General features: G+C 39.1%; 1 protein-coding gene across 7 annotated transcripts in view; it reads right to left on the bottom strand.

The window, feature by feature from the left end:
* LOC122787049 (ankyrin-1-like) overlaps positions 1–26,959 on the bottom strand; it is a 68,629-nt gene that overhangs the window by 36,866 nt on the left and 4,804 nt on the right. For all 7 annotated transcript variants that reach the window (XR_006362537.1, XR_006362538.1, XM_044053600.1 and 4 more), the window contains exon 2: positions 2,112–2,213. Coding sequence is in view for 5 of the 7 variants with exons in the window: in XM_044053600.1 (XP_043909535.1) it covers positions 2,112–2,213 (102 nt within the window). In the remaining 2 variants the exon portion in view is untranslated. The remainder of the gene's footprint in view (positions 1–2,111; positions 2,214–26,959) is intronic.

The following is a 26,959-nucleotide window of genomic DNA, read 5'->3' as shown; positions in this document are numbered from 1 at the left end:
AGTTAATCTACATTTGCACAGATAAATAAACATTCAAATTAATAGTGGGGGGAAAAAAGAAGCAGAATCATGTAAGAGAAATTTCACATTTCTTATATATATTTTGAGCCTTTAGCAATATTAAAATACAAAGGAGACGAAAAAGAAGAGGTAGAAGACAGAAGAAGAAGAAGAAGAGGACAGTATGACAGAAGGGCCAAAGATTTAAAGAACTACCCTATAATCTAATATACTAAATAATGTATGTTCACCACTTTATTCAAAGACAGTGAATCAGGGGTTGTGAATATTTAATTTCAATTTTCTTTTACCTCACAGTGAGATTACTGTGATTTTGTGTCCTGGTGCTTTGGAAAGTTCCTCTAGAACATTCACATAATGTTTGTTCTTTCCCAGCGGAAACTAATGAAGTCCGTAAGTACCATTCTCGTTTTCAACCTGATTCATAATCATTGAACCGCAGGGGGCTTTCTGTTTACCACAGTGTGGTGATATAGAGGTCCATCCTGGCCCAGACATCTTTGAAACTCCTGTAATTTACAATCAAATTCTTTCCATGCTTGTGAGGTAGACACTAATCCACTGCATTAATAATTCATCCAGTCTGGCAGTAAATGTTTTTTTTTTGCTTCTCATGGCTTCAACAGAGTGCGTTACATACAAGAGTCACTCTCCATATTTATTATTTTATGCAGTGACAGTGGAGCAGCTCACACTGTAATAAATGGCAGCCAAAAGGCAACACAATAATGAACCTATAAAGCCAAACAATGTTCAAACGGCTGCCACTGTTAGACACTACTAAAGAACCGGAATGTGATTTCAAGGAAAGTAGCTAAGAAAGTGAAATTGATTATTAGAACAGAACCAGTGGACTAACTCGAGCCGTAACATAACCTCGTCTTGCTCTGCTATTCTGAGTTCTATTCTGAGATTTTTAAAATCAATTTCTGATTTTCTAATTTCCAAGACTTGACTTCTGTTGAGAGAGTGCACAGACTTGTAACAGCCAGGCACTGAACTCACTGATATAGTAGAACACATACTACACACGTACTGTATATCTACAATTACAACCACAAAAAATCTTATCTTTGACTTAGTGTGATGCTTCAAACAGGTACTGTTGTGTTATTTTGGCATGCAGATTACTGATCTAATTAAATGATTTTCATTCAGCAGAAATTGAAAATAAAATAATAATATATATACTTATTTCACCCTATCTCAGCTGGGATGGGCACCTGTGACCCTCGCGTGGGGTATAAAGCAGTAGAAGATGAATGAATGAATGTCCAATCAGCTAATTGTATGACTAATTGTTTTTCATTACCCCAGAATAAGTCTTTTATATTTATATCAGAAGCTGGGCCAGCTCTAAACGAAGGTCACCATTTTGCACCACTTTGTTTTTACAATGGCCCACAATGGAGTTTTGGTCCTAACTGAAGGCTACATAGGTTCTCGTACACACTTCAAATTTCATCAATAAATGTTGCTAAAGTTTACACACTGTACCTTTACTGTAAGTATGCTCTCTCCTTTAGCTCTTGGTGACACTTATTACTTTTGCCATTACCATTTGCATGGTGTTTCTTTGTATGGTAGAATTGATTCAAACAAACACGAAGGAAAGAGAATGACACACACCCCAATCTGCCAAACCAAAATAAAACCTTCTGCCTGAAAGTTGGCATGATGTCCGTCTCATGTGCTCATGTTATGGGTATGTAAAGACTGACTGTGACATAAAATCCATAGTTTGTTGACTTTGTCATCCACAACAGACTAAACTATCATTTAACCTTAAGAAGAGAGACAATGGATGAAAGCCAAAAGTACATTTCAGACTCCAGACTCCTGCCCAAGATGCACCAGATGGTACTTGATCATGAAAATGGAAGGAGAAAATAGAGGGTATGCCGTATTATTATGATACGTATTCCTTTCTGTATACGAAATAACATGATTTCCGCTGTTCACTCGGTGCATCTGTCAGCTTTAGCCGCAATTTAATTTGTTGTGCTGTTAACCGAAATGTTCGTCACATACACAAAAGCAGACACACGCATGGATGGATGTTTTAGCGAACGTTGCCAAATCCCTCTTACTTGATTAGCTGTGTTAATGTCGAGTCCATTCTTGATGTGATCCAGAGCCTTGTCCAGGTTTCCTGAACGAGCTGCACGCAGAAAGCTGGTGGATGCATCAGCCTGCAAACGAACAAAGAAGAGAACTGTTAAATGAGTACACAGAGATACAAATCAACACATGTCCACGTGTAGGGCTGCTAATAGTGATTGATTATTATTTTCTGTTTGGTCCATAAAATGTCAGAAAATGTTGAAAAATGTCGATCATCGTTTCCCAAACCTAAAAATGATGATGTCCTCAAAATTCTTCTCTTGTCCTCAACCATAATTATTCAGTTTTAATGATTTCTTTGTTATATGAAGCAAATAAACCAGAACATATACACAGTTTTAATGATTTGAAAAACAATGATTTATCAATTACCAAAACAAAGGCCCCAGACAGTTACAAACTGCATGTGAACGCGCTAAAAAATAATATTAAAGCATCACTTTAATGCAACACACAAGGCAGGGAATATCACTGGCTCACCTGCCCTCTGTAAAAGGCTTAAAATGTCAGACTCTTCGCAGGCGAGCTTCGCCCACACTATTGAGTTTGGCAGACATTCATAGCCCAGCACACTTTGCCACGAGCTCTGCTGTCTGGCTGCCTGATCTCAGAGGAAATACGCCTGTGGCTCGTGAGCGTGTGTCAGTGTTTGTACGCCCACCTCTGAATTCATTCATCAGCCGGTAGTTTAATGCAGCTGACCTGCACAATGAGACGTCCCCGAGGAGGAAATACCGCACAACGTATCGTACTCTTGACCACTCGCTCCTCCCTTGTCACCGGAAGAATAATGTGTCTGTTTGAGCTGTTATTCTCAAGTGGCTTAATCATACTACACTGTTGAAAGGCATCACCTGCCCTTTTCGGATGATGAAGGCATCCTTTTTTTTCCCTCCTCTCTCGTCTCCTGTCTGTGCTGACGCAATAGAAGCCGATGCTCTTTGTTTATGTGAATGATGCACTTCATTAGACTTTATCATATAAAGGAGATTCAATTTTCGGCCACTCAATCCCATCTCACCTACTTCAATGTATATTACTTAAAATAAAATGTCTGTTAGATTCAAACCAAGCTGCGTGCATGAGAATTGCCTTTTGGCCGGCACCATGGTGACGTCTTTCAACTGGGAGTTCAGTAGCAAGACCTGCAACCAGGCATCTTATTGGATGACATTATCTGTTGATCACACTGGCGTCCACTCACATTATCATCTATTTTCCCTCTAAAGTGGAACATAATTTACAACATTAACATCATGTGCTACTGAAGAAGACCTGGAATTAGCGATTGAGACGATTAGCTCCTCAGGAAAATGTTGACTGATGTCCTAAAGCGGGAAGTCAGCTCATTTTCAGATAAACCTTCATCCAATTTTTGGGTACGGTTTATGATTTAAACCACTGTCAAATTAGTTTACACTTGCTGATTAAGCCTATCAGCTCCATACAACAGTTGCTGTTGCTGAGGTGAATATAGCAGCATTTACAGCAAGAGATTTGTTTAATGTCAACATTGCGCTTGCAAAGCGAGACGGTTGCAACCAGGTTGGAGTATGACTGAGAACACAAACAGGTGTCCAGAAAAGTGTCAGAAATAAATTATACTGCTCACAAAAAACACACAAAAATTAACCTTCTTTCTCCCACCCACACGCGCTGCTTTTGTATACAAACGCACAATATGAAAAAAAAGAAAGAACTATTAAAGCCACATTCACACCAAATAGCATAACAGTCTTATTTGATGTTTTACTATTTTCTTCTGTCCTTGTGTCTGTAAACACTAAAATGGCTCTGCAGCAATTTTTATCTCTTCACTATCTCATCTCCCTGAAGACATTACTCAGCATCAGAGAACTGAGGGACAAGATTTCAAACTGTCACTAAGAGCCGCACCTTTACATCCTAAATCATCGTTTTAACCACTGACACACAGTAAACACTTTAAAGTTGTTTACAAAATCACTTACCAAAACTGTGCTTGCTCATGAGCTGTGGTCACTTTTCTGTGTGTGTACATGTTGAGGCAACACCGACACTTAGACATGAGCTGACCACATCCTGCAGACTATAAACTCTGCAGCAGTTGGACTGGAATCCATTTTGTCCCACTACAGCTCCCTCCATCTTTTCAAGTTCCATCCATCACAGAAGTCTGACAGTTACTTACTGTGCATCACTCTGTACAGTATAAACGCTGGCTGCCTCTAATCTGCCTGTGCTGAAATCTGATTTTCATAAATTTCCTTTTCTGTAGGTGAAATAAAGAGCTAGTTTCGACTGCACACAGAGCTCACAAAACCTGAAGAAGAGACAGATGCACATTTTATCTCAGCACTTCATAGGCAATTCAAATTTAACTTAATAATTGAAAATGAAGGTTTGTGAGTTAAATGCAGTCATTTGTAGATGATTGTCCAATATGTGACAAAAGACAAACCCACCCTTGTCTCCAAGAATAACATATGATTTTATACGCACTGGCACTAATAACAAAGGTGATTAATATAAATTAATTAAAAATAAATGTTTCAACTTCAGCACATTTTAGCTCAGCACATTTTAATCTAGAAAACAGACACAGAACGAAGTTTTAAAATAACACAAAAAGAAGCAATAACCCGGGGTTATTTACTTTCATAATTCAATCTCTGATGAAATACTTAAAAGGTTTTGATTGTAAGGGGAAATCCAGTCCACATTAGTCAGTGTTAGTGGAAAAAATTCATTGGTCATGTTCCCTCAAGAATTGTAAAAGCAGATAAAAGCCCACTGTAGCTGATGGGAACACACAAACAAAGTGTGGAAGAAAGTAGCAAAATGTACACGGATTACAAGCAAAATATATCGGATTTACACTGTTATTAAAGAGCGACATCCCTCAGGATTCGGTCAACCTCTTAGAGTCCACAAGTCAGTCACCACTGACCTATGTGAGCCTTGCAGACACACACCCAACTCAACACCCACTCCAGCCAAGAAAACACTGATTAAAGAAACATAGTGAACAAAAATGATCTTGTACACTGGTGTAGATGAGGCATGACCACACAAGTGTCTTGGATTTGTCTGGATATGTGTCACATTAACACAATATAGAAAATTATGTTAAGCGCATTAACCTTAAAAGCTAATATGTAGTAATAATAACTGTTTTTTTCAGTTAAAAACAAAGCCTGTTTTAATGATCCAAACACACAATAATAAGCTGCATTCATATGTGTAAGGCTACAAACTCATATGCTGGGAATATGATGACTGTAACATGGTGACATGCACACAAGAGAGTGTGACGTTATTTTGTGTGCATGTTTCTTTTAGGATTTTCTTGTCCTTGTGCTTTGACTGTCAGTATGTGTCGTGATACACAATGCGTATCATCTCTGTGTGTTTGTGTGGCTGACCCACACAAATTCAAAAATCATTTAATATTTTCACACACACACACACACATACACAGAGATTTGCATACTTTGTGCCATGCCCAAAATAGATTCGCTTCTCCGACAAAAAGGCATGAAAGAAGCCAGAGGAGGCGACAACTTCGGTTATTGATAGTGAGATACAAAGACTGTGTTCACACAAAAACACACATTTGATAAAAACACATAACAAATAGTCAAAACGAGTAAAATAAACCAAGTTATATAAAAAAAAAAAAACCTGGTCTCACAGGATGAGTAACACCTCATTCCTTAAAAGGGAGAACTAAAAAAACACAAGGAATTGAGTCACACACTTAATATAATCTGTTACATAAGCTGCTGTTACCATGTTAACTTTACACTTACAGTGTAAATCCATGACCCCAGAAATGTAATTTAATGGAGGTGGCAATTAATTGCACAATAGTAAAATATTCAAATGGAAAGACACTGCAATTATGTGGTAAAGACAAAACGCGTTACATCATAGCATTACAGTATGATGAAATTCTGCAGTGCTGCAAAAATAAACTGGCCAAAAAAAAGTGTGTTTCTGTGCAGAATTGAAAAATGTCAAATCGTCATGATTTTAATATATTTTTTTAGTGAGTGAGTGATTTGTCCTCACTGCAAGATACTCCTGCAAGCTCCTCTTCTGATGACAAACTACAGTTTTTTATGATCAGCCGTCTAGATTATGGGAGCGGTTGAGAGCCACGAATATCACAAACTGTCTGTGGTGGTGGTGGTGGTGGTGGTGGGTGCCTCTCCTCTGCACCTCTCCTCTGACACAAGTCATAGGCAGAAAGTTGTGTTTTTATTGTAGTGAAAGCTTCCGTCACTGCTGATTTTGAAACGTGACGCTTAAACTCGGGCCTCGAGTTGTCACATTCCAACATGAATCATGCTTGTACAAATGCAGCACGCACTACTACACTATTACTGTTGCTGGTGTTAAAATCAATTATCATTTAGGGAGACCCTTTGATTTTTCTAACCTTTTTATGAAATTGGCAAAAATGGAAAATCAACAGCTCAATAAATGCTCCACTGCTGCCTATTTTCTTGTAAAACAGCCTATTTAACTGGATAATTCAAAGCTTGTTAGTGAAAATCTTTTAATGCTTTCTTCACAATTGAAAAATTAAGTCTGATACTTTATCGTAAACACCAGCAACTTAACCTTATACTTAATAAACCTATTTGTCAATGTTTATGTCAGTTCCCAAGCGTCTTCTTGACAGCAATAGCAAATTCAGGAGATGAATATGAACATAATACTTTTCACTGTCTTACATTGTTTAATAGGGAAGAGAAAATAGAAAAGAGAACATGGGTGAAACAGCAAAGAATTGGTCAAAGGGAGTCAAGATAAAAACAAAACTGAGAGCAATCCATTTCAACAGTCAGACGTTACTATATTAGGAGGCAGAGGCTGGAAAGTCAAGGATCTGAGCCAGTGCTGAAGCAGAATATTTTGGGCGTATTGAGACAAAATGCTGGTGGAGAGTCACAGATCATAAGTGTAAATGGAGAAACTGTGGCTGTTTGTCCTTGTGAATAAAGCAATAAAGAAAACTTTGTTCACATGATGCTAAAAACATATGTGTATCGCGAAAAATCACCTATAAACACATGCATGCAACCTAAAACTAAAATAGCTGCATAGACGAGTCGACACCGCATGTCAGTGTTGGCACTAATACAGAGAAAGATGGATCACAGTGATGAAACCTCATGGGTTTAAAACAAAGACCAACTTCTGTAACAACAGACAGGAGCCACAGTGAACTCACACGTACATGAGAGAACTATCACAATGTGGAGTCTCACAGCAGAAGGTGCATTTGTGTATAAATTTGAGTGATATGAAGCTCTGCAGGTTTGACAGAAGAAGCTCTTCAGCGAAGTACGAGTATATAATAAAGGAAAAACAAATGTGTGTGTATGAACAAAGTCCACTGTTCCTGTTATGCTCAAAATGAATGAGAGGGGAAACTTGGACGGAAGTTACGTGGCCAAGGAGGAGGGAGTTTACAGCGGGAATTTATGAAAAATGTGCATCATTTCCAACTTGAAAGACGTGATTGAAAAACAGTTTGACATTTAATCAAAAAAGAATCTTAAAGGTCACACAGTAGTTGTCAGATGCACCACTTCATTAATTAGAAAGGACATATGATATGTGAATGAATAAAACAACGATAGTAGACTCAAGGCAAAAAAAAAGAAGGAAAAATCTAATAATGTTCAAGTGTTTTATTAAAAATTCATTGGTATTTTAGATAATACATGTGACGGACGGGCTGATGAATTAAGACAGGGAGAAAAGATTTAACTGTATTTGAATAATGAATTTAGTTAATAACTTATCTTGTCAAGTGGTAATATCATGGTCTACTATCATACTGCTGACTCATCTGTCAGGGAAATATGACTTTGCGGTAATGTGACCGTGACATTGGGGTATTTGTAATATTATATAATTATTAGATTTGTGGTTTTTTTTAACCTCAGTTAAAAGTTGGCTGATGTATCTGCACTGTTTGTGTACAAAATACAAACGCAAAATGTGATAGCCTAAAATGTTTAGCACTAAAAATGTAGGCAGAGATCACATTGAGAGCTGTGTAGGAGTTTGATTGATATGATTTCTGCTCCTATATGCATGTAGATGAAAAGACACAGTCGCAGGATATTTAAATGATTAAAAATTAAAATGAATGCTGCATTTGACAGTTTGCCTTCAGTCATTAACAAATAACTTGAATGGAAAGTACACAAACATTTACATTAACATGCTATTCAGTGGTACAGAGCTTTCTAATGACAGCTGATATATGTGATATATGTGTTAATCTGCTGTGGCTTACTCCAAATACTCACACTAATACTACATATACATAGACTGTGTGATCATGCATCAAAAATAATCCAAATCAAAACAACAGCTTGTTTGGGCAAAGTCCAAAAGAGCATCTACCAAGCACTTAACCGTCCAAATGAACCACAAGTAAAGTATCTGCATGCATGTCCTTTTCTCTCAGACAAAAGTTGGGGTTGGAGTATTAACTCTTGGTAAATCAGTCTTACATGTGCAACATGCTTGCACAAGCAGCTCTGTGTCTGCAAAGGCCAACTCATATGAGAGTATGGGTGGGAATCACAGGGTACCTCACGATACAATACGCGATACATGGTCCACAATACCAATAATATCGCAATACAACAATTCTGTGATAATATATATTGCAAGACAGTCATATAGCGATACATTACGATATCTGTTTAACGTGCATGAAAAGTAAAAATGCAGGATTTCTCCATTTATTCACAACATAGAGAACAAAGTGCATAAAGTCTATGTATTAAACGTGGATTGAAGCATCTCTTAACGTAGCTTTAACCGCCATTATCCCACTGTAAATGCCCTCTTCTTTAGCCAGGCAACTTCCACCCAAGTTTCCCTCATTTGTTTGAGCAGCGCCGCCACGAAGAGACATGAAGTAGCGACGCCCAGTGAAACTGGCAGGGACTGTTTAGATTAGAGCGCCTTCATTTGTTAATTAAAATATCACTATTTGCCCTGACGAGGAAGGACATTATATTTTGACCCACGGCTAGATTAGAGCTTAATAGATTCCATGATATGCTGATACAAATATATTTGTGCACACACACTCACACACCGAATGTCTCCTTTGACTGTGAAAGAATAACACATTAAACAAGGGTCTTCCTCTTGTCTTCTCTATCCCTGAGTGAAAACAGAGCACCTGAAATATTTATAGCCTGTGTCAGGCCAATTATCCTGCAACTCAAAAGCATGTGCCTTGATCTCTAACTTCAGACACAAACTGTGTGCTAATATTAGGGCTGTTAAAATATAGGTTTTCTTTGTTACTGTGACACTCACTTAAAGCAAAAAATATAAATTACAGCTCATACAACTGCTGCACATACATGATTGTGCTGTGTACCGATTTCCAAAAAGGTCTCAATTTGATTTGACGCAGAGTAGTTTAGTCATGACTAAAGATGCCTCTAACCTGGTGCATCATTAAAAATATTAATGTTTACATAAAAAAAACAAAAAACGGTACAGTCGTAGGGGGTAATTCACAAGTCAAACTTTTAAAACCTGTTTAAGTTTCACATACGACCTAGAAGGACACCAGACAGTTTGAAGTAATAACTCAAGTTTTTCAACAGCTTGGCCTGCACCCATGTCCTCTTCACTCATCAGCAGAAGACAACAGTGACAGTGGAGGACAAAAACAAAATAAACTGTTCTCTTGACTGCACAGCATCTGAAAAGTGGCACGTAGGAATACTTTTGATTCTACACTATAGATGGCTAACTATTGTCTAACTATTGTGGTAAAGTTTTGCGATATCGGTGCAGAGGATACAGGAAATGGCTTGTATAAAAAGATTGATCTAAGGGTTTTATGATGTGATGACAGTTAGTTCTTGACTGTGTTACTCTAAATAAACACTAAATTATTATGGCTTTGGTGAATGAGTGTCAGGTGTTGGTAACTGCATCTGACATCCAGTAATAAAAAATGCTTTAAATGTTCATCTGAGCAATCAGAGGTCATAAAGAAACAATTAAATAAAAGCCATAAAATAGGTCCACTATTGAAGAAATTACATGAGGGCAGCATTATGTTGAAACATACAAGGAGATGAAGAGATCTAGTTACTCTAACTTAGTAATATAGTAATGACTAATTAGAACAACTATGCGATGCAACAATGAATAGATATTAATCTGAAATCAGTTATTAAATACAAATACAGACCACTGTATCCATCTATGAAGATGCACGATAAAGTTATGAATTGTTTAATGAAGCTACTTGACTGTTTTGCATATTTAAACTCTCATTAAAAGACTCACTTTGCTTGTGAGCAATTATCGCTACGCTCATAAGACTTGACTGTTTAATTTTTGTGTTACTGTCGTAATGTAAATGAGAAAAAGGATGCCTCTGAGACGCTGTTTTATTTAGACATAATATTACCTCTAAAGTTTTGCTAACACATCTTTTCTGGTTTATATTGTACACCCGCGTTTTTAAATATTCATCCTCTTATAACATGAAAGCACATTTTCCTTGAAGGACTGCTGTAATCGGGAACATTTTCAGAAGTGGTGCAGAGGTGCTTGTGCAGTCTACTTCATTTTTATCTTCCTCTCTGACGACAGAACACAGTAAGGGGATTTAAGCTGATTGCCCAGTGTGGCCGAAGGCTTTTCTGTGATTGTCCAATTAGCTCTCAGAGGTAAGACGTTCAATAAAGCACCACATGATTCCGAAGTTGATTTCAGCTGGATCTATATTAGTGAATTAGTGATGTGACAACTTAAAACTGAAAGCTATGCAACGTTTGATTTGCTGGGTGTGATCCATACCTAAATGTCAAATTTAAAGCTAAGGAAAAATGACTTACTTTTTTTCAAAGAGTAGAGATAATGAGATTGATAGCACTCACATAACTGTCAGTTAAATAATAGATAAAGATTAAATAAATATAATGTGTTAATTAGTAAACAGCTACAGTAGTTTCTATGCTAAATGGCTGCAGGCTCTACAAGCGATAGGAGTACGAGTTTGGCATCAATCTTCATCATTTTAGGCTACATTCGGATTACCAGCCACATTGCTACATGTTAAAAACAAATTTTAAAAATATAAAGTGGAAAGAGGAGACACATGAGTGGAAGAGGAGCCACTATGTCTGAAAGTCATGTGTGCATAAGTAATGCAGAGCACTTAGCGGCACATGGTCTGTGACTGAACTGCACTTTCCCCCATAAGGACAATATACACCAAGTGTTAGAGAAGGGAACGTGAAGCAGAGGGAGGAGCGAGGGTGATTAATGGGAAGACGGAGGAAGAAAGGAAGGACGTATAGAATAGAGAGAGGATGGGGGGGGGTTTGATAGTGTAGTACCAAATAAAGGATGGAATAAAGGACATGATGGGATAATTAGAGGAATAATGAGCTAAAGGAAAAGGGATGGAGGAAGAAGGGTATGTGGTGGAGGAGGAAAAAAAGAAGCAGGTCAGAAGGAATATTGAGGTCAAACATGTCCACCTCAACATTAAACCTGATGAATGTGAGCAAGACGATCATATGTAGGATGGTATCTAACATCACAAGCACTTTCAGGTAGTTTTTTGTATGTTTCCATTCCAAAACACCAATGCATGGTGTACAATATTCCTCTGCTAACTACTGTACCTCTAGCAACAAGCATCAGACTCGGCATAAGTCAAGGGTTAAAGCGACACATACATGAGAGTCCACCGTTTTAAGAAGACTTTTTAAATTCTATCCGTTTTGGTGGTTGACGCATGGTCGAAAGTCCAGAAGACAAATGAATCCATTAGGGTGGACATGACTTTTATGGTCAGTGATATAGAGAAGCAGAGGTCAGGTGAAAGTGAGAAAGACAGACAGAGGAGGGGTGAAAGTGAGCCGAGAGATAACGATCACGTGTCAGCGCAACTTATCCTAGCGTGTGATTGGAGAGATTTATGTTTTAGAGCAATTCATTCCTGTGCTGGTGCATTTTCTTTTTACTTTCACCCTTCACCCTTCCCTCCCCCATCATCACAAGGAGAGGTTAGAGGTCATGGTCAGAACAGGAGAACAGAAGTAGAAGAGGTTGGAGGGTCTTGCTCAAAGACAATGAAGTAAGGTCCATTATTTGTGTTAAGCTACTTCTGTAACACTGGGTATCCCATTTTGAGTCAACACATTCTCGCCATTTTGTCTGTGCGTCTGTCAAATATGTCCATCTCACTGACCAGAGGTGGGGAACATTTGAACTCTTGGCACTAGTCATTTATCAACAAAAAGCAACTCAGAGAGAGAAAAAAAGACTGCAATGTTTTTTCTACTATAACAGAAAATAGGAAAAAATAGGTGGTTCCCTTCAAACGTGGAAGTTAAATTTCATCACTAATCTTGAGAAGAGCAGAACAGATTACTGACATTACAAATACTACCTAGTTTCTGTGTATCGGAATAATGTTGCTTGATAACAGGTAGAAATGACTGTCTTAGCGAGCCCTGCAAAGAAGTACCAAAGGGGAGGATTTGTTAGCAGGTTATTTTGGCTAAAACCATCGATTGTATGTAATTATAAACATTAGAGATGCACCAACCCAGATCGCAAGTACTGGATCAAAGCCAACCAGGGCAGGTTAGAGGATTGCAGTCCTTGCTATAAACTACCTATAAATCTTTGTGTAATCTTTGTTCCCTTTGTCACTCACACAACTCAAGTCAGTTGACATGAATCAGTAGTGACTCCGAATTCAGGCACTACACTCTATCCCCTTTAAACATTCCTCATTAGACAGACTGCACTCACTCATTCACACACATATACACACAGTGGAGTTCACACACACAAACGGGAACTAAACACTCCTCTGCCGCGCTGTCCCAGCAGATGACACAGCGTTGTAACACTTCTCATTTCACCACTGTCACTTTGGTTATTTACTCCGTCTTCCCTCAACCATCTGTCACCTGCTCGTTTTGAGGTGAGCTCAGGTCAAGATTGTGGACACTGTCAACGCCTTTAGGCGGTGGCACTTTCAGTGTGTGTAGATGTTTAACTTTGACAATGTGTTCAGGGACACATTTTCACTGGCATACTATTACTGCATATAAAAACGGTTACTCTTTAGTAGCCGTTTAGTTGCTCTAATTTGTGACTCATAAAAACCATAAAGATATAAGTTACAGTGTTTGTGTTTTCCTCAATTAAAACAGGTTAAGGACTAAAAATATCTACATTATACAATGATGGAGATATGCATGGTGTGTTCTCATTTTTAATTTATGATTAAGTGTTAATTATTTACGTGCATCTTTGCATAAATTACCTAATAGGGTGATGTTACTCCACTGCAAAAAATATAATAAAACCTATGTTTGAATATGCTGTTTGGACATACATCTGTAAAAAATCTACACTAAAATTCCCCTTTTGCAACACAGTTATATCATGTTCAGCCTGTCTATATTTGAGAACTTCATTAATTTGAGAATTGGGAAACACTAATTTGCATTTTCTGACATGTTATGGACCTAACGATTCATTTGAGAAAATAAACGACTGATTAATCAAATGTGAAAATAATCGTAAGTTCCAGTCCTAATTTTAGGGTTTACCTACAAAAAGTAAATGTCTGCTATGCAAATATGTTTTTCCATCTGTACTATGCAAATCTGTAGCAAACATATATATATATACATATCTGTAACATAACATTTACAGACAAAATACAGAAATGTGAAATAGAGTAAATACTCAAATGATGAATTCAACCACAATTAAATTAGTTTAGATATACTGCAAGAAATTAACCACAGCTCTTAACCACAGAAGTCACTGTAAGGTCACTGCAGGATGAAACGTTGCATGGTTGGATGTTAGATGTCGGAGCATTTGTGGTCTGGGAAGGAGAGATAGATGGTTTGGAGGCAGAGGAGAGGGTTGGGAGGGAAGGAAGGAAGGAAGGAAAAAGCTGCTGCCCAATCATGACATTGACTGACTGACTACCAAATCACCCGTGTCATGAATCAGAACTGTAGAGAGCTCTGGAGCTGACACATAACTCACACAAGCACGCTGACCGGCACAAGAAGACAAAAACACACACACACACACACACACAAATGCACACAGGCTCAACATGTACCGTATGTGGATGCATGTGCACCTAGAAATGTATACACACCTGTGTGTACTCAGTTCATGTGCAGACATGTCAGCGTGGACGCACTTTGCAACATGCTACATCATCTTCAATCCCACTGTCAACAGGCAGTCACACGAGGTGACATATGCTCCTCACTGCAGGATGTAAAGACTCCAACACACACAAGCGTGCACATGTCAGCTCGCTGCCCACTGTGTGCTGCATACACAACATAAGCAAATCACCCAAAGCCACTCAACAAGTTACTCGTATTCACCACTCTGTTTTCTGGGAAGATAATTCTCCTTAAAATGGATACACTCCTCTCAACCTTCTCATAATAGATGGATTCTGGAAATACTGCAGTGTAAGCTTGAGAGGATCAGGTTCTCCCTGAGAGGTTCCAATTATAAAACCTGGCAAACCCTTCCTTTTGGACACACCAACAAACCTGGATATCAACAAAATATAACCGAGGTGAAGCCATCCTAATTTATTTTAGGACATGAATGGAAGAAACCAACAATAACGTAAATGTGCAAAACACAGTCAGCTGTAAAAGCCGATCTCCCAGCAGCCTTCAGACGTCAGGTGGGGTTGAAAATCCCTACAATATCACTCAGTCCTTCTTCTTAAACAAAATGGAGGACACACACTAGGCCCGAACAATTGGAATTAGCAAATGACAAAGGCAGCAATTTAATCATTCAACTTCTGATTTGATGACCTGCGTACCCTGGTTCCTCCCCCTCTGTGTGCTGGGATTGGCTCCAGCAACCCGTGATCCTCATACGGAACATAACGCAGTGGACAATGAATGAATTTTAGATTGTTCTATTTTCTTTGCCAATTAAAAACGTAACACCTGCATGTTGGAAAGTTCACATTATTGGATTACAGTTTAAGTTAATATTTTTGATGGTACTGTAGAGCTTGGGTAATGCTCCATCTCGTTCAAAACCTATAGCACAGTTAATATTGCACTGAGACTCGTCTTTAAAAAAACACATTATATTGCAAATCAAATCTCAATGGCAGTTATCTGTCAGAGTAATCATAAAATCCTTCAGCCCTGACAGAGACACAGTGTAAACAGGCAGATAAAAATGCAACGTGATAAACTATCACACGTATGAGAACAACAAGATATCTGAACATTTATCAGCGCTGTCTTGCACAACATACCATTTGATCGACATTAATTTATTTCATCATCTGTCCAAACACATAAAAACACACTTTCAAATATCCAACATAACATAAACTAATAAAAGCTCTCATTTCAAAGATATATACACAACTGGGACTTAAATTGGACTTAAATTTCCATGCTACAAACGGATCCGGTCCAGCCTACATCCAGGACATGATCAAAACCTACACCCCAGCCCGCCCACTCCGCTCTGCATCGACAAACCGGCTCGCTGCCCCCTCACTGAGAGGATCGCAGAGGCACTCGCAGAACTCGAGACTGTTCACTGTCCTCGCTCCCAAATGGTGGAACGATCTCCCCATCGACATCCGGACAGCTGAAAGCCTCCACATCTTCCGCCGCCGACTAAAAACACATTTCTTCCGACTCTACCTCGACTAAGACGACAAAAAAAAAAAAAAAAAAAAAAAACTTGTACATCGCACTTATGACTAGCACTTAATTGTTTGTTCTACTTACTCTTACTCTTAGCTCTTACTTACTTCTAGCTCTTATATGTACCCAAATGTTTAAATGCACTTTTGTAAGTCGCTTTGGATAAAAGCGTCTGCTAAATGACATGTAATGTAATGTAGACAAACTCACTCGATAGGGGAGCACACCATTTTAGAAAGAGAAGAAACAGGATTGCTTGATTTGGTATCTTCCAAAACATACCAGTTGTCAGATATTTAATGTAATTTCTCCAGTAATAGGAAACTCTTTGTTCATATTTCTTTTGCATTTCTGTGCATGCCTGTACATGTGGCAGCTCTGTCTTCTTATATGAGATGGGTGAGCTGTTCCTACTGTGTATGCCTGTGTAAGTGACAGCAGGTCATCACTAATCACCCTGTGGGTGTAGAGTCATACCAGTAAGCGTCACGCTGAGAGAGCCATGGAAACAAGGAGAGGCTGATCGAGGATGAAAGAGGGAAAGTCATGTCAGGGAGGACGAAACACACAAAATGCTGCAGAAGATGAGATCGAAGGGCACGGCTAGAGTTCACAACAATAGCTCTATGTCTGATACGACCACTACTGCTTCTAAAGATAGCAATGATGTAGCAATAGCAGTAATGATATCAGCACCAGGCTCCATCTCTTTGCCACATTAGTATTTGAAATTATATCCACAATGAAATGCATTGTAGAAACTAAATAAAACTCACAAAACCAAAACCACAAAAAAAATGGATATCATCTTAACATGCCACAATCCACCACAAAATTGCTGCTGCTGCTGCTGGTCTGACAAAGGATGGTGACCACTCCCGAAGCCAATCGATAGAGGCAACTTCTTATGATTCAGCACTCTACTCAGGTTCACGAGGGCCATTTTAGCCCACGAGGAGCCATTCGTCAATGGGACAATCGCTTGATGCCAGGGTCATATAGAAAGCACAAGGTCCAGCAGGGGTTAACACACAGAGAGCATGTCAATTCTGCAGCAAGTGGCTTGTCCCCAGAGGGCAGCCTGATATCATTTTCCATAAAGCGCAGATTAGCACGGCGAGAGATACAGAGTGAGGAAATTAGAGAGAGAATGAAATACTTAAGGAATCCTGATCTAAACTCATTAACATATTCACAGAGGTGGGGGGGGGGTCGTGCAGTGATGTAGTACTCGAGTCCGGTCTCGGACCGATTTCTGCTTTCTCGGACTCGTTCCTTCAAACACTCGGTTTTGACTCGGACCACAGTGGGAGGAGAAGGACTCGTAATTTCAGACCGAGTCCTTGAGACCAACGCATTTTTTTTATGTTTATGTTATGTCCTAACTATGATTAAAAAAGTCAGGGTGGGCTTAACATGTTGATGACAGAGCAGCACTGTTGAAGCAGTTTAAAATAGGCAGAAGATGATGCATGTGGTAGGGATTTTTTTAATGATAGTAAAAGCATAGTGCATATTAAGACGTTAAGACTGCTCCTCTAAACAATTCCCAATCTAGCTTAGTCTGTAGGCCTAACTGTTGATTATTAACTGGGGTGATACTAAATCATGAATGTGAAAACTGACATGTTTTTATGGTCTTGGTCTCGACTCGGTCTCGACTCCTAAAGGACTCGGTCTCGACTCGGACTTGCTTCCTCAAAGACTCGGTCTTGACTCTGACTCAAATGTATTTGAAAACCAACGGACTCGGTCTCGACCCTTCAAAGACTCTGTCTTGACTCGGACTCGGCATAGGCGGTCTCGTCCCCTTCACTGCGGTCATGATGGGGACGACAATAGTCTCACACAAGATGTGAGAATCCAATCCAATCAGGATTAGTCAATGAAGAGCAGTCGACAAGACAGTTAAAGTGCTACAAGAAGAGTAAATTGATGAGAGAGAGAGAGATGGGTCAATACAATACTCAGTATATGTCTGAATGTAAAAGAAATATAACATAACTGAGTCATATAGCACGCGGTTTATTTATTCTTTATGTGGCAGATCATTTTTTACATTGTTGGGAGTATGTGTTGTTGGGCTCGGTGGTGAATAGATGTAAAAATGACTGCATTGGATTGATGATGGTATAGATATTCAAGGTTGTGATATTGGACATAAGGTCTTAAGGCAAAATAAATTGATACACTGTATATTGAAAACACAAGAAGGGGCAGTTTTGTTATTGGCTAATGTCAATAAAAGAAGGATATATGTAAAATATGTACAGCAGTAACCGCTAGTACTGCAATCCCAATCCAAAACAACGCAGAATACGGTTGCCAAAGTAAAAAGGAGCAGTGGTTATATTTGTTGTTGCTCTGTGTTCATGCACAAAGTACCCATACACATACCGTACATACAACTATCCCACAGTTTGTCTTAGTTTGATAAACTTCACAATTTTTCATTTTCAACAACAGATTGAAAGTGTGTCTGCTCCGAGCAACAGCAGCAGACAATTACCACAACATGAGAATAGAGATAAGCAACAATGACTGTAAGAGATTACATGCTTTAAATAGCTGAAGACAAAGTGTGTGACATCTCCACTACACAGTACAGACCCTCTCTTCTTCTCTGGTTGAGACATTTGAGAAGTAGTGAGGTAGCAGTGAGCTTTTTAGGTTTTTGTAACTTTTGGCATTTCTGACCTATGTCTGCAGCTTGCGGTGTTGAACAGCAGCATTTGCTGGCAGCATTTGTGTTTATGTGCTATGAGCTGTGTTATTGGAAGGGGGACAGTGGACATTGTGGCCCACAGATGAAAATTAAAATTGTGAATATACCGGCTGGGCCATTGTACTCAGTGAAGCCAGTATTTTAAAATAACTTTATCTTTAATCTCTGATGACATATCATGCTCATTTCATGACTTAATACGTTTCCTCATACATATCCCTTTTAGTACCAGTGAGAAGTGACTGAGCTCTTTCCAAAGTTCATGCTATAATAAACCATATGCATCAGGGAGACCTATAAATATGAGCTAGACAAGACAGAAAGCTGCAATTCATTCAGAGTCACAGCCACAAATTACCAGGTGGCGATGCATCACAAATGTCTATCGTATAGGTGCTTTCATACATGTACAGACTGACAATCCTGACACCTTTGAAACTGTAAACTAAATGAACTTGTTTTGTTCCTCTTCGTAAAGTCTGTATCTGTCTTAGAGGACAATCATATTAAACACTTACGGTCTAATTAATATTTCTGAAACCATATAATAACCGTGATATGTGAAACACAGGGCAAAAATCTACAACATAATACCTGATCTTTCTGCAGTGCATGCTGGGTAATACAACAAATTTTTTTTTTAACAAATTGGCACAAAGACAGATTTGTAAATTGAGATAAAGATTGTTCCACATTTTTGGGGTCTGAGCACCCTATTGAAACTGAAGGAGTGATACAAATTGGTACCTAATTCTGATTATGCAAATTAGAGTGTAATTACAATGCATAATCAATCACGCTTCAGGTCAGCTTGGTGTCTTGAATTCTGATGATGAAGCCTCAGCTTCTTAAGATATAGGATTAAGGCACTGTTCTTAATTTGTATGCTATGTGCATGGTTTTCCTCTCACCTTGGCCTCTCCTGTGGTCCATCAAAACATATAACAGCTGAGTTGGTGCTTCATTACAACTAGGCCACGATCATCATCAGTTATTTTAAGCTTTAATATCATTTCCCTCAGTTTTATGCAAACTTCCATACTTCTTTTAAGCTATTTATCACTTTCATGTTGTCAATTTATCTTTTTCATTAAAGCATATTCACACATAATTCTACATATTCATATACATTTTGTGCTTCTTAGTTTTGGGGATGTTTTTATTCTATATTCCTGATATCTGGGAAGGACTTTCTGTGTGAAAAGTGCTATATGAAAAAAAGGATATTAATTTCTGTTTCTAGTCGTACAGTATTTAAAAATAAAGAGAACATAAACTTATGTGAGTGTAGTCTGCATGCACTCAATCAGTCAATCAAGTCAGGCGTCGCGTTGATTCATGCGAGTCGTTTTGGTGAAACAGAAAGTGTGATATCGCCATGACACGTCCGACTCCCAGCATCACTACTGTACCATAGCTGGATTGCTGCTGTGAATGAATCACACAGGGGACGATAAAGTAACACAAGTTAATGACAGTGCTGAAAACAGAATCTCTCACTGTGTGCGATTGAGTCACCGGCTCTTGTGCTCTTGTGACTTTGGTAACAGATGCTCGCAGGAAGTAAACAAAAAACAAGAAGATGGGGGCCAAGCCAAATTCCAGGGGAGTATCTTCCTTTTCACTGTTTTATGATAAATGATGATTATCCAATTATTTCAGAGCAGTATTAATACCTACCGTCTGCTCCTGTTTACCCACTAACTTGATATGCTAGAGAATCACATTTTATGACTCACAGACTGCTCTGGCAAAATATTATGTCAACATTTATTTATTGGACTCTGCTAATGGTTGGCTGCAATATGAATCATTAGCGGAACTTAGTTTACTGGAGGTGCCGTAATAGACGAGACACATTGTAATGGCTCACTGATGGTGACATGTCATGTTGCTGAAAACCGGGAAAACAAAATTGAAATAGATGGACTTAATATAGTCTGCTTTTCTGGGTGGGAGTGTTTAATGTTTGAATTTAACTCCTGGCCTCCATGCTATTCCATGCGGTTTGTCAAAATAGATGGTATGGACAATGAATGGTGGATCAGGATGGTATGGATGGGGACAAGAGTGGAAAAGTGTCTTCTTTTAGGAGTTAATTTACATTGGTTGTGGTACACGAGTAACAAATTCTTGCAAATCAGTAAATGCACAGCACAGCACACATTTAACTGGTCTATTGTCAAATGAGTTGATACAATGCTGATAAAGTCTATCAGCTCCACACAACGAGTGATGCGTTTCATGACTGATGAAAAAAAGGTGGAAGCATCCTTTCAGACTTTAGAAAGTCTGATGTCAATGCCCACAACCGGGGTTGAAAATGCCACGAGGCAACCACAAAGCTGCTGAAGACATGTCTTCCTCATAGCAGTGTCTCTGTTGCTCATTGCAGAAGCTCAGATCATGTCTGGTTTTTACTTCCAGTAGCTTGTTTTTATGCTACAGATCATATTCACTTATTAACTAAAATGCCTTTAGCAACAAAAGTTACACAATGGAGCTTTAAATGTTTTTTAAAAGCAAGAACTTGGGTAGATGGACACAAACAGCAGCCGGCCCCCAGTACTGCGACTTTACAGTCTGAATAATTAGTCAGTGGAACTGATATCTGAAACATGCATGTTTGACTGACAGCAGCATATACTATTTACAAGTCAGAAATACAAATGCAAAAAAAAAATTAAGGAGAATAATAGAGAGATGTAGAGAAATAGATAAAGAGAGGTAAGTAAAGCCACAATGAGGCAACAGACAGAGGAAAACAGAGTGCACACAGGGGAACAAACAGTTGCAACACTTTTCCGTCTTCCATTGAGATTTTAAAATTGAATTAGCAATGAAGTATTTAACATGTGGATTTTCCAACTCAATGCACCGGTGCAGTCGACAACAGACATGGACGACGGTGCAGGGAAACATGCAGAACTGATGATCACTATCATTTATCTGTTTTTTTCTACATGCAGGAGTACATTAACAACGAGCAACGTGAGATTATACCCAAAGGGAGAGGAGAAATGTAGAAGGGGGGAAAGCGAAGCAGAAAGATGACAAGGATTGGTTGAGGTTGAGGGAAAAACATTCAGTCTGGATATCCAGCCGTCACCTCGAGCTGTTGTGTTCCCAGCCATCAATGAGTGCTGCTGATGCAGGCTTTGTCAGAGCAGAGAGTGAAAAATGACAGCCGGTTGTTGGCAGGGATGTTTGGAACCATGTGACGTTACATTTTGTAGTTTTCAATAAAACCAATACTGTGTTCCTCTATAATCCCACTACTTAGATTATAGATAACCCTTTAGCATAGGTTAAGTTATTGAGTGATGAGCCAGCTCTTGCATCTGCCATTAGGCAGGAATCCCTGTGACCCCCACCACCTGCCTCATCAGGCAGACATGGACACCTGCAACCCAGCGAACCACCTGCGCCTGTCTGTTCATGCCCCAACCAGTGGGATAAAGGTGACAACCATTGCTAAAAAAAGCAGTTTGAAATCTGAAAAAAAAAGGATACATTTTACACTTCCATCTCAAAAAGTGTCAGATTTAGCACCAAGGCAAAGTAATCACTCCTGAAGGAAAGCTAATAATCCCAGAACAAGAAAAGAAAGTGATTTCACTAAGCAGCTCCTACGGACTACATCTTGGTAAAAGTAAGATATAAGAAAGAGATTAAAACTGAGCACACACAACGTCAGTGTAAACAAGGTGAAATAAGAGCACCCCTCACCTCGTAAAACAATACAGCCTTAGAAGTAAAAGTATTGACTGCAGGGCATTATATTAAATTGCATTTTATTGTATGTATGAGGCTTTGTGTGCATACATTACATTACCATGAAACTCAAATCCATCTAGGTCCAAGGCCTAAGACTGATCTTGAAACTCAATCTTGAAAAGTATTTGTGTTTAAAAAAAATGTAGCAGGTGAATAAAAAAAAAGTGTCACACCACCACAACAATGTGAATTTCTGGATTTTTAGATTGAGCACTGGGCCCATTAGCAAACACACATATACCGTAACATGCGTTTAGACCAGCAGAGGAAAGTGATGGAGTCAGGGTGTGCCTGAGAGCAGCTGCTTCAGTGCATCAGTGCATTAGTGGTTCCTGCAGGCCACATGATCCATGTAGACCTTGAGGAGCACTAATTCCATTACATAATACCCAGCTCCTGCTCTAAGAGAGGGGGAGAGAGAGAGAGAGAGAGAGAGAGTGTGTATGTGTATGTGTGTGCGTGTGCAGTCATTGTATATGTAAAAGTGTGTGTGTGGCAACGTGCCAGTCTGCATCACTTCCAATCTTCCTCTAATGATTCTGAAGAATTAACACTGCTCACATACCACACTTAATGAGCCAAATGCATCACCAGTGCTGGGTAGTATATACTGTATCTAGTTCAATTACAATTGAACAACAACTGTTGTCTTTTTAAGATGTCCCTTTTGATGAAAACATGGAACTCCGTAGGCTACCAAATCTCAGAATAATCCGGAAAACTCTCATCAGACTTTCTATGAGTTAAAAATCAGCTCAACATATAAACTGGAGAGTGTAGCCTCTTTTTTTCCCTTCAAGCATTTCCTGTCAAGTTATTGATCTATGCCGGCAATTTCATCTCAAACCAAGATATGCCCTCGTCCATCTCTCCGTCCCTCCATCACCCCGCCACGTGTAGAGTCACTCCGTAATCGCCATGGGAACATCAGTCACCTCAGACCGCCTCTTAACTGACCCAAGGGTAACGATAAACATTGCCCAAAGATTTACAGCTTGAACCCCTCCCTCTGCATACCAGGCTAACCACACTGTTTGGCCTTGCTTAACAATGGTGATGGATGCTGTGAAGAGCAGACTGGCACATGAGCCGTTACTCTTGAGCAACTCGTCGAATGCACATGGATCTAATGGCCCATCGGCACATTGACTCTCTGACCATTCCAACAACTGTTGCATGTTGGGAAACAGTGTCAAATATTAAAAATGACCCAGGTGTGGAAAATCCATCACAATATACAGGTTGGTTTGAGTTCAACAGGAACCAACCACTCTAATAAAACACAATAGAAACTAAAAATATGTAGTTTCATCCACACCGAGAAAAGAAAATGATTGGGGGGGGTAAAACCTGAATTTATTTACGATAAACTTAGGTTTGTCAATTGTTTTCTCAGTGCAAATATTCAACAAAAATCATCAGTTTAACACATTTCTAGTAAACAATTTACTACTTTTTTTCCTCGGATTGACTCTGTTTTAGATCTCCAAATAATACAAGATCAGTCTTACAGTAATAGCACAAAATAACTTTCCACAAAGGCACGGTCAGGTTTACTCCGATCTACAGATCAAAACTAAGAGTACAGTCCAGGATAAGCCCTTGTGAGGTGTGATAAATACTGGCCATCATGCCTCTATTCTGGTATCTCCCTATGTTGTTTGAGCAGGAACAGATCTGGGGCAAAATCAGCTACATGATCTGAGCAGGTGCTAAGCTAGCTCACAGTTATGGTGTGTAGATACTGCAGATGGTTCGCTCTGGTCTCAGATGAAGTGTAATCCTAGGCTGGCAGGCAAATATAGCCTGTGGCTGCTTTGGGCTGGGCTTGAGTGCTGCTTTGCTCGGCTTGACCTTGGTTCATCATGCTCTCCGTTTCCTCAGTGGGAATGAGAAGCACGAGCCCATACTCTCCCACTTCCCATTATCATTATCTTACGAAAACAAGTGATCCAATGATAAGTCTTTACACCGTACTGCCCGAGACTACTGAAAAGAAAAAAACAATGCAAAGATTTAAACAATTGGTTATAAGTCTTCCCACATAAATAACTGCTTTGATGAGTTTAACTGTACAATTGTCTTATGTCTCACACAGATATGTACCTAAATTTATCAAGCATAATGTATGTAGACTGTAGAATAAAGAAACTTTTTTCATGTTTTGCAATAATGCAAGTTAGTGTAGATAATAAAATGTCATAGCAGGCAATAGCAGCAGACACTGTGAGATGTGGTCATCCTTCATTTCTAACACTGTCAAAACATTTTCACAGGCTATCGTTGGTCACCAGACCATGACAACAGTCATCTTAGAACCTCTTTTTAGTAGCCACAGTCCAAATAAATCATTTGTTTCAAAGTATACCAGGCACTACAGCCCTTACAGCCATGTATGCTACTGTACCTATCCACTAAATGGCACAGTTAATAGCTAAATACGATGAGATTACTACATTAATGCTAAAACTAAGATCGAACACATGAGTGATAATTATATTCTCATTAAACTGAAAGCTAATGTTGACAGCTGCATGTATGTATACATAGGCAGCTATTTGCTCAAACATGTCATTATGTTCTCCTGAACATTAGTGGCAAGAATGTTGAATACAACTTTTCAAAAGGGGGTTATTATTAAATTACATACTGCACCTAATTCCTAAAAGTGACTGGTGCAGATCTATTCACATACTGTACAGGTTTACAGAAAAAGACTGCACAAAGAATCACAAACATCAGTCGCTAGGATTCTAGGGCACTTCCTAAAGAGTGCCTTTCCCATGGGCTCACATAAACATCCTCAATTTCCTCCATCTCTCTGCACAAACATAGTGAATTCACATATTCTTCATACCACCTCCTCCGCTGAATGTGGGACAACATACAACACTTTATTAAACCTCGGCAGAGCTGCGTCGCTGTGTGCAAAGGTTTGACACAAGAAAAAGAAGCTGAAAATGTCAAAGGCAGCATCTGAGCAGAAAGCGACGAAAGTCTAACATAAATGCTGACCCATGTGCACTGAAAAGCTATCATATATGAACATGAAGATGTATGACTGAGGAGTACAGTATTCATACTTTTGCGTGTTATCTTCCGGAGCTTATTGTAGTTCTAAATCGTCTGACCTGTGGCGAATGAATTCCATTCACGCCGGGTTGAATGGGACAATTGGATGAGATGAGAGGCTTTCTGCTGTGCAACGGCAGTGACATGAATTACAACCAAAATGAGGTGCTAATTTGCACCCAAAGATTTGGGATATTTATAATAGCCAAATTGGTATTCATTTTTCCTCAGTCTAACACTGAAATGATATCGTATATGCAGATGACACAATTTTCAATTACCAAAATGACATATTATTTAAAGTAATTCAGTTTTGTTTTGCTTGAGGACAGTAATGGGCAGAGGGTCAATGTAAAAGGGAGTGACAAAAAAAGGGAGTGTTATATAGGGCTGAGTATCCATACGGTTAGATAAAACCCTGAAGCCCTGCTATTTCACACAAAAACAGTAACTGCGTGTACACACATGCACACATATAACTCAAGCAAGCACACACAAGTTTTACACAAAGTTCACACACTATCCATTAGCAGATCGTTGGCTCCATTGTATTAAGTGCAGGCCTGAAGGAAACAGTAAAATGTGCATGACCAAGGAGGCTCATGCTGAGCTCCTACAGTAAAAGCCTTCGTGTCCCAGATTAGTCGCCCCCATTGGCTACAAAGACCTGAAAATGAACCCAAGCAATGTCCATCGCATTTATGAATTGCATGGGTTTGCAATGTGCTCATTGGTATGAATCACGTGCCAGTGAAAGTGAAAGTTTGTTTCCAACAATTAAGGTTTAATGCATACATTTCTGAGCCAAACTTATAAAGATCGGTCTTGAGGCTGATCCAGATGTTCAGGATTTTAATGAATCGCTTATAGCTAAAACAAAGCTTAGATAAAGGTTGGTTGTTTTTTTTCATTTACCCTACTCCATTTACCTCTGCCTATTTATAGTGTTGTTACCCTTTGTTATCACACACCTTCAGGACTGGAATCTCATGAAACATAAGGTGGGCCAGATTTAACAGATCAGTACCTCAGTGTGTCAGAGTCACATCTCAGGTCAACACTTGGGCAAATATACTGTAAGTAAGAGACTGGACACAATAAAGGACCTGGATTGAGACTGAGACCTAAGAAAACCTTGATCAGGACTGTTGTGACATGTGACTGGTAAATATACAGTGGGGATCAATGATGTATGGGCAGAGGATCGTCCCGTGTCTTGACAGACAGCCATTTGGATCCTCCGGCTCAGGGCCAGTGAAATTTATTTGGGTCTACCACTTGACTTTTTTGTTCCATAACCCTCAGGATCTTTTAAGAAGTTTTGAATGACTGTCTTACTGCGTCCAACCTCAGCAGCAATGGCACGCTGCGAGAGGCCTTGCTGATGCTCCTCAACAATCCAACCACGTTCAAAGAAAGCTTTTTTGCCTTTGCCATCAGGAGGTCATGACAGTGTGGATACCTGACAGAAAATGGTACTGAATTCACATTTTTT

This window comes from Solea senegalensis, linkage group LG21 (assembly GCF_019176455.1).
Source record: "Solea senegalensis isolate Sse05_10M linkage group LG21, IFAPA_SoseM_1, whole genome shotgun sequence".
Taxonomy (NCBI): Eukaryota; Metazoa; Chordata; class Actinopteri; order Pleuronectiformes; family Soleidae; genus Solea; species Solea senegalensis.
Note: the sequence above shows the minus strand (reverse complement) of the source record. Positions and strands in the feature narration are given on the sequence as shown.